Source organism: Podarcis gaigeae, assembly GCF_964106915.1.
Source record: "Podarcis gaigeae genome assembly, chromosome: 12".
NCBI classification, from domain to species: domain Eukaryota; kingdom Metazoa; phylum Chordata; class Lepidosauria; order Squamata; family Lacertidae; genus Podarcis; species Podarcis gaigeae.
Window position 1 is genome coordinate 33,956,775 of NC_139688.1, and position 9,818 is coordinate 33,966,592.

Below are 9,818 nucleotides of genomic sequence, written 5' to 3' on the forward strand. Positions count from 1 at the left end.
GCTGTGATTTTCTGGGTGTTTTAACGTTTTGTTTGGTAAAGCAGAGCTTTCTACGTTCGTGAGAGCTCTCTACGTTCGGAACTTAATTGAAATTGTCAAGATAGGGGGGAGGGAATAGGGAAGAGAGATGGGGTTGGTTCAAGATGAAAGAAAAGGGCTGAAAATGAGGCTACGATTGATTTAAATGAAAAGATTGATCCGTAAACAGCAGCCATGGCCCGGTAATGCCCTGCGCATTGTATGTGCTGATAAGTACCTATTCCTTTTTGGAAATGAGATTACACCAGACTGATTAGAGCCTTGTGTCGGACCAAGAGCTATATCCAAATAATCACTGACTTTGGAAACGGTATGGGAGCTTGCCTTTGCATGCTTTCCGATTTAGGCCGTTCTGGGGGCAGATGAAGTGATACAACATAAAAATCCTACCCAAATATATAAATATATCTCAGGGATGAAGAACCTAGGCCCTCCAGATGTTGCTAGACTACATCTCCCATCAGTCCCAGCCAACATGGCCAGTGGCCAAGGCTGAAGTGAGCTACAGTCCAGGAACAACTAGAGGGACCCAAGTTTCTCATCCCTGATATATAAATAAAACTGCTTTACGGGCTTTACTGCCTCCAATATATTTTGTTGCCTGTGGCAAAAGACAGGATGATGCCCTCTCCCATTTCATGTGCAGAAGAGAAGTGGGCATGCAGCTGAATCTTACTTCAACACTAGTGACAGGACAGAATCATCCACTGTGCCTGGGTGCAGCAGGTTAGCTTAGGGGCATTGCAGGTAGGCTACAGCTCTGTTTCCCCACACCTTCCTGCTGCTGCTGCTGCTGCTGTTGCTGCTTCCTGCCCCTCGGCATCTGCCACCTGAGGCAGCTGCCTCACTCTGCCTCATTGTAGGGACAGCCCCATCTCCATTTTGTTATTGCTCACAATACCATGGGAGCACATGAACACAGTCTATCAGCAGTCCTGATAGCAAAAGGAAATCTCTACGTACACATGCAGTATATAATTGACTACCCTATGCTAGGGGCAATGGGAAGGGGTGGCCATCAGCTGAATTTACATAGTCACCCAGTTGACAACTATTGGAAACAAAACGGTGGATTAGATCACTCCAGCAAGGCAATCCTTTTCTTTCTATGTTAAGGGAAGGTGCTCTTACTTCCATTTTACAGATGCAGAACCAGCTTTGAGATGTTGCAATTTGTCCAAGTGAATCTTAGCTGGAATTTGAATGGACATTTCCAAGACCCAAGTTCAACAATTTATCTACAGAACCCAGGATACCAAGAAAAATACAAGGATAGGCTTAGCTTTATAATGAGAAAGTGTTATGCTGCAAATGAGCTATACATTTTCCCCAAAACAAGTGCCAAAAAATGAACAACATTCAGTGCTGTGCTGTATTATGCTTAACAGCTGTTATAGAAATTTCACCGTTGTGTTTATATTTCACATGCCTGCAAAGTCAGGCACTATAGATTTTGAACACATCACTTGGTTTTCAAGGGAAGTTAGGTACCATCGGGCGTTGCTAGCTTCTGCTCTCATTGAGAATAGATCTAGATATATCAATGCTGCGGTGGAGACAGAATGGTGGCTCTGATGTTGTCTGCCACAGCACCAGAGTAATTTGATGGACTATCCTTGCTCCAACAATTGAATGAGATAATAATGAGACTTTGAAGCTTGTTTGTAACAGTTTAGCATAGAGGAAGAGGTTCTGACTCTTTGAAGTTTCAATAGGAACTTCTTCTTCTTTTTGCATTATTTGTTTGCAAAAGGTAAAGGACCCCTGGACAGTTAAGTCCAATCAAAGGTGACTATGGGGTTGGGGTGTTCATCTCGCTTCAGGCCGAGGGAAACGGCATTTGTCCACAGACAGCTTTCCAGGTCATGTGGCCAGCATGACTAAACCGCTTCTGGTGCAATGGAACACTGTGACAGAAACCAGAGCACACGGAAATGCTGTTTACCTTCCTGCCACAGGACAGAAACAGTACCTATTTATCTACTTGCACTGGTGTGCTTTCGAACTGCTAGGTTGGTAGAAGCTGGGACAGAGCAACGGGAGCTCACTCCGTCACGGGGATTCAAACCACCAACCTTCTGATCAGCAAGCCCATTTGCATTTATGAGTAAAAGCTAGAGGTTGCATTTCAGCTGGTTGAATATTTCCTTTTAAAATTCAGTGTGTTTTATTTGAACCTATGCAGTCAGAAGGATTCAGCACTGTGATCATTGGACCTGACACTCAGTTAGCTATGCATAATACTGCTATCATGATGGACCTAATATCTTGTATTTTACGCAAAGCATTGGAGGCGGGCTGTTTGTATAGATAGATAATAAATAGACATCTATAACTAAATTAATGGATCAACACATCTACCTGCTGACCCAGTCAAGGCCGCATTTTCCTAACAGTACTGCTGGCTTTGAGACTGTTTTTAGGGATGTAAGGAGGCAGGGATTTCCATTCCAACGAATATTATTATTACTGTATTATTAATTGATTACCTGCCTTTCAACAGCAGGTTCCCGAATGGATTAGAACAATTTAAAATTCAGAATTAAGTACAGTTAAAACGGATTACAGTCACAGGAATAAGGTGGGCCCTGAAAACACACATCTCAGGTGGCAAGGGAAATTTGAGGGAACCCCACAGAAAATGCCCTCTCCCAGGCCACACAACCCAAAATTTCTAAGGGAAGTAGAACTATCAAGAAGGGGCCCCCTGCTGTTCTGTGAGGGTCATTCTGTGAGCGTCTGTAGGGAAGGAAGTGGTCTCTCAGATATTTGGGCCCTAAGTCATTTTAGGGCTTTAAACACTAACATGAGCACCTTGAATTGAGCCCAGGAACAAACTGGCAGTCAATTAGTCACATTCAGCCCAGTTTCTATTCCATTGCAGTTCAGTTTCCTGTAAATAATATGTTATTGAGCTTGCTGTCCACTGTTTAATGTAAGTTACGTATGTTAGGTAGTTATTTGCACTCCTTAACGTATCTTACATTCATGTAAAGGAAACATCAAACCAATGTAAAAAAAAAGTCATTCTGTATCACTTGCAGACATAAAAACAAGGCCCCCTTGTGTGAGTCCCTCGATATTATTCCTAGCAGGGTAGGGCTATCTGCCATTAGTCAAACTTGTGTGAGGACTGTGACACACCATGCACAACATGCAAGAATCACCATTGCATCAGGCACATGCTCGTCCATGAGAAAAACAACACCCTAGTTTCCTTCTTGCAGCAATTCAAGGAACACAAAGCAAGCTATAATGGTAAATATTTTGGATGTTAATAAATTCCCCCATTGTATTTGCAATTTCCCTGGAAATGGGCATCCAGCAGTAACAAAATCTCTCTCTCTCTCTCTCTCTCTCTCTCTCTCTCTCTCTGTGTGTGTGTGTGTGTGTGTGTGTGTGCTTGTTCTGAAGCATTGCTGTAGGATTAGATTCCCATATTATCTGATTTCTCATTCTGTCGGCAACATAGTTTTTAAAAATAATCTCTCATTCTTTACTCTCCAGAGCAATCAGGAGGGGGCGGGGGGAGAAATACTTTGTCTTCTCTGTTTTTACATTCCCAACAGCCAATTTAGTTCAGCCTGTTGGCTGTCTCCCAGGTGATTCCTAATAAAGACGATGTGCATAATCAGATTATTTATTATTATTAGATACCTGCTTTATGGCAGCAGTCTGCTAATCAAATTCAGAATTGGAGCTCGGAAGTTTTAGGCAGGCAAGCAGCCAACAGGGTCTTGAAAGCGAAGCAGCGCGACCAAAATGACTTGGAAACTCTGCTACATTCTTTATGCGTTACCTGATTTTGAAGAGGGTATTCTCTGTCGTTAAATTGGATAAATTAGAGGGAAAGAAGGAGAGATGGTGGGCTTGCACCTTTCCCTCCATTTAAATTTTCTGATTTTGCTGACACAAAGCATGTGCATTTCTGAACCTAAAGTTATAAAATATTCTGACAATTTTAATATAAACAGGAACCTTTTGCAGTGATTGCTTGGAACAAAAATGTTTTTCCACTTGACATTTGTTTATACTTCCTAGGAAAGAAATTTTTATTTATGGATAGCTGAAGAATACAAATAAACATGGGGGAGAGCTGAAAAATCAGCTTTGATTATGCATGAAAATCTACAATGTCATTGTGTACTCTGGTTCCATATTCTGATTGCCTGTTTATTTTTCTAGAGCTGCCGGCGAGCCTATGGAAGAAGAGCCAGCCTTGTGAAATGCCAAGTTCTCTCTGATATTTCCTGTGTGTGACATCATTGTGTATTTCCCCCTCCTCTTACCCCAAAAAAGCACCCTTAGACATGTCTTGTCTGCTGCTTGGGTGGCAGAGATCAGATGGAGCATAAACACTGGGCACAGAATTCTGAACAGCAGCTTCACTTGTTCGTTGGATGGACTTAAAAGGCTCTTCCGAGACTCCTTCGATGTAACCGCTGCCATTCTAAAGTTACAGGGAACCAGAGCTTGCAAAGCGAGCCTGAGCCTAGAGCCTGCTTTCGTGTGCTGTGTGATCCACTTGCCGACCTAAATGGTAGAATAGAAACATTAAAGCAATTCTACATTCTCAGCTATGGTTGCCGAGGGAAATTGAAAGCAGCCTGAGAAACATCAAGGGGAGGAACAAAATAGTGTCACAAATCCCACCGCTTCTGACATTGTGAACATGTCTTACTGGATCGGGTTTTGTTTTTCTTCACATTGTCAAAAGAGTCGATAGGATTGGTTTAATGCTCCCGGTGTAATGAAACAGTGGGCCGTTCCTCTGCCGTGCCATTTTTGAAATGCTGAGTCAGGAGGACTCAGCCGAAAGAGAGCTCTGCTCCACTGCTTTTCAGCTGTCCCCTAAATAAATGTGCAACGTTGCTCTTTTAAGTTAGCCCCATTCCTCTCTTTTTTTTTGCTTTCTGTTTTCTCACTTTTCATGTGGCATTTTATATACCCGTGCAACAAAACGCTCTCCGCAAGGAGAGAGAGAGAGCGGTGGTTTGACTCCGGGAGAATGCTGCTCAGTTTGGAGCTGATATCAGCTAGTCAGTATATGATTGCAAGATATTCCAGTTAGCTCACACACAAAAATCCCCTGCCTTTACCTTGCTTTAAGCTGTTGTTCTGCTCCAGCTTCAAGGCAAGCAAGCAGAAGGGACCTTCCTGCATTTCCCTCAAGGTTTGAGTGCTTCCGCAGATTCCTTGCTTTTAAACCTGACCAGAGCATCAGATGTTATTTTCTTTTTGAGGCTTTTCAAGGGTTGGATCCTAGTACTAAAAAAACAACAACCCAAGAGGTGTCTCCTGTTATCTATTTTTCTCCTTCCAGTATAGTGAGTAACTGTGGATGCATGACGAACTGTGCCTTTTGCTGATAATGAAAGTTTAAAACTCTCACACATGTTGCCTTATTGTCACAGAAAGGGAAATAGCACTTATTCAGAATCGGAGAATTTTTAAGGGATGCAAATAGTGATAGAGGAGTTACAGTAGCTGTTTGTACCACACATCTAAAGAACACAGTGCATTATTCTCTACCTTCCACCATTCCATTTTGCAGTCTCCGATAGCCTCCCTTTGTTTGAACGGCAAGTGATGTTCTTCTTTTATATATTTTCCAAGCTCAAAGGATACATTAAAGCCATAAATGAACACTGTCATGCTTTTTATTCAGAAATCTGAAAGGGACCTTAATTAGAACAAGATTTTAGGGAAAGCTGTGGTATGAAAGATATGGAACAAATGTGGTTTGAGTTACAGCAGACTCAAACCTGTAAATCAAAGATGAAAGATTTCACTCAAATGGAATTATATAATTCTCTTTTGTTATATAGGCGGCCTGCATTCTCTCCCCACCTTCACCCCCGCAATGTGTTTAGGTTTGTTTACAATTAACATTTTAATTTGAAAGACTGTTTCCTTCTTATATGGAAACTGTTTGATATAACTTGGAAATTTGAGACGGTGCTTGAAATAGGAAGTTGGAGGAGAATTCAGCCCGGTTGAATATGCCTTTATGAAAGTGTTATGATAAGATGGGCATTTACAACTAATTATTTGAAAAATCAAACCCTCCTCAAAGCTTTATCATCCAACTCCAGTTTTCCTGACTATTGCAAGTAATCTGAAGAACTTTAAACTATCTGGAAATGGATACTGACTCTAGTGCTTTGATTCTAATAGGATTACATTTGTAAGGCAATATGTTCTAACTGCTTCTCTGAATGATCGTACTTGACAAATTACTCCAATTGTCTAATAGTCGTCCTATAAACAATGCTTCATGAAAAATCAACCACCATGCCTAATGGTGTTTATTATTTGACTTTCATGGTTTAAACTTGTGGCATCATATTTTACACGGAACTGCTGCAGACCTCCACTTAATAGTTATTAAAATCCATTCTTTTCCTTTTGAAGCCTAATCTGAAATTAATGGGATAAAATAGGAACAATTAAGATTTGCCCATTTAGCTTTAATTTTTTAGTGTGGAAATGTGCCTGTTTTAGCTGCAGAGCACTCGGCTTATTACAGATACATTACGAAACTGTGCCAAAACAAAGCAGGAGTAAGTTCTGTTGAATGCAGGAGCAATTCCTTCTGAGTAAACATGTGTTTATTATCTGACTGTAAGCCAGACTCCTCTTTCAATTTCACACATGGCTGTGTGTAACGCATCCTCATTTTGCCATGCTAAAGCTAAGTTGAACAGCAACGTCAAAGCCACAGTCTAGGAACACTAGCTGCTGCAACACTGCTTCAGCTAAGCAAATTAAGAGCACAGGAAAGTGACTTGTATTGAGTCTCTGTGTTAGCTCACCTAGCTCACTATTGCGTAAAATGTCCTGGCAGTGGCTCACTAGGTCTTTAGGCAAAGGTCTTCCCCAGCCCTACCAGGTGATGATGTACCTGGGACTTCCTGCAGGCAAAGCAAAGACTGAGCTACTGCCCTTCGCCTTGATATGGGCCAGGGATTCATGGTCATCAGTCTGGGTTACTGGGAGCTCCATGTGATATCAGGATGTGCTTGCGATAAGGAAACCGTTTAAATACAGCAAGCAAAAGAAAACACCAGCCAACGAATCCCCCCTTATTATTTTTGAAGCCCCAAACGTTGCACATACAGAAATATTTTGGGCTGCCTCCAAGTTGTAGTCTGAACCTTTTGGAGGAGAAAAGTTCATGCATGTAGTTCAGGTGCTTGTTGATATGCTTGTTTGATGTTGAAACTTTATGGAGGCAGAAGCATTAGAGAATTCAAAGTAATGGATTGACTTCCATGCATAGGATCAGGCTATGCCCCTTTAAAACTATGTTGGTCACAAGTAAGTCAGTTGCAAGGACATAGAAAACTGGATCAGTTCTAGGTGGGAGAGAGAGGGATATCGTTGTTGTCCCTTGAATACATTACTGTATGTGGTTCTAAGTTAGCCAGCTATAACAGAGAAGCACTTTCAGACAATAAAGAAAAGCAGTACATAAGAATGCAAAATATTGCACCATTAATTGCAAGAAGAATAAATGCCCATAAATAAGTACAGAAGTTTTCACTTACACCATACACTTATGTGGGTGTGGGTGTGAGTGTGTAAAACTCTCTTAAAGTACCGTACTGATGCAACATTAGGGCTGCAAAATCCTATCCATGCTTACTAGGGAGTAAGTCCCCACAGAGGCAAGTCCCCATTGAAGTCAGTGGGGCTTGCTTCCGAATATACGTGCATTTGATTTGGCAGCAAATTCTCCTAGGAAAGCACGCAGATAATGCTTTTAATTTTTCAAGGTCTTCCCAATGGTATTTATTACATTCCAGGCTGGCGTGCGCATCTGCAGTAAGCAAGTCACACGCAGCCAGATCCAAATGTAGCTGACGCCAGCTAGAGCTTGGAGACAGACAACAGTTTTTTTTTAAAGGCAGTTGAAAGGAACTGTAGTGTGTCCACAGGTTTTTTTCATTGTGCAGTTCCTTCTGATCAAACAGCCTTTGCAGGTGTTTTCTTTTGGGGGGAGGACCCCGAAAAGGGGGAGCAAAAGGGACGAGTTCACAGACCGTGAACAGTGATCCCTATTCAAACCACTTCCAACACACCTACTGCAGACTTTCAAGACAGGATCAAAACAGACGAGAGTGATCTGGGTTCCCATCATTTTCAGTTTAGAAATAGTTACAGAGCTTCTCCTAGAAATGGCGTTGGGACCACAGGGCTGGGTGTAGGGCATGATATTTTCCCGCATATGAGTCCCAATTGGAGAGGGTGGGGCACAGTTTTTAAGGCAGCTTGAAAGGGGCCTAGTTTAGATTGGCGCAAGGTCAGGGAAAGAGTTAAGACCTCAGATCCCCTCCAATTTGGGGTGGTCCCACAGCTGTGCTTTGTTCATATTAAAATGCCAGGAGATCCAATCACTGATCCCCCACATCTCATCCGGTCTGGTCCTCAAGTGTCTCATGATATTGACTGGGCTACGGTAGATAGGATTCATATGAGTGAGTTAAATACTTGAATTCTGGAAGAGTTCAGTTTAAGATGCAAAGCAGAAGTGACAATTTAGATACGTAGCAGCCCTTTATATCCCCGGAATCTTTCCATAGACTTTGATGAACTTTTTTAATCACTATTTTAAAAAAGAATAATCCATCTCTCTCATTATTTTTTCTGTTGCAAAGCTATTTTAAAATATGATGCCATTTATTTATTTTTAAAAAGCATCTGCTTACTATAAGATCACTTGATATGGAAAAGTAAAGCCAACATTGACTCCCTAATTCACCCCCGCCTCCCGCAGCTTCCATTATAAGGTAAACCTAGGTGGGGAGGGTGTATATTTTGCCTAATATTCAAGGGCCAAACCAGAAGAGACTTTAAAAATAACAGCCATGGAGGCTCCCAATCAGGGACAGGGACACAGTTAAAATCTCCCCCTTCCCTAATGGTTATTTTCCTTCAGATTGGGGTTGCCATTGACACCGGTGAAAGTTCCCTCCACTCTAGGGATGGACGGATCTGTCAGTGCTCTCCTACTGCTGGTTTATTCTGGCAAGCCCAGCTCCACAAACCACCTTGGGGCACCCAAGGAACAAAATCCTTAGGTGTCCCAAGTTGGTCTGTGGGGGTGAGGAAAGGTCCTGATACTGGGGCCACTTCATTGTCATTGTTGGTTCTCTCTGTTTCTCATTTTTCACGTCTTATATTCAGTTCTCCACATTTTGCAACAACTTGTATTTTTTTAAAAAACAACAAAACAAAACAAAGGCACACAAATCCTCATGAAAATTCATCGGCGTTTTAGTGTGAATGTCTCTTAACAAACACATTTTTATATGCTGTATTGACTAATGCACACCCTTTTGCAAACAACCTCTCTGATATGTGTTTTTGAATTCATTTTTATGCACACCTCCCCTAAAATAATCCATTTTTGTAATCAACGTTTGGTTGGAGAATTGCATCGCAAAATTCAGATAAGTGTGAACTTGGAAGAATAGTGGTGTTGTGGTTCTCATACTGCTTTGGAAAGTGTGAATTTGATAGAGTCAGCTGAAATGCACACGGAATCAATTTTCTCCTCTATCCCTACTCCCCACCCACACACTGCAGTCCCAGTCTTGGTCAGGCCCTACCACAGATATCATTTTGTGAGTTAAAAAACAACCATGCAAAACTCATATGTGCATTTAACACCTCATCAGATAAGGCACAAAGGCTTCACTGCCACTGGGAATGTTTTAACTGAGCAAAACTCATCTAGGGTACTATAAAAGGCACTAAAAGGAATCATCTTGGTA

General features: G+C 41.7%; 1 protein-coding gene across 4 annotated transcripts in view; it reads left to right on the forward strand.

Moving 5' to 3' along the window:
- Window positions 1-8,724, forward strand: part of HDAC9 (histone deacetylase 9) — a 469,199-nt gene extending 460,475 nt beyond the window's left edge. For all 4 annotated transcript variants that reach the window (XM_083705231.1, XM_083705235.1, XM_083705232.1 and 1 more), the window contains one exon: window positions 4,225-8,724. In XM_083705231.1, the coding sequence (XP_083561357.1) occupies window positions 4,225-4,264 (40 nt within the window). In that variant the 3' untranslated portion in view covers window positions 4,265-8,724. The remainder of the gene's footprint in view (window positions 1-4,224) is intronic.
- Window positions 8,725-9,818: the final 1,094 nt, after the last annotated feature.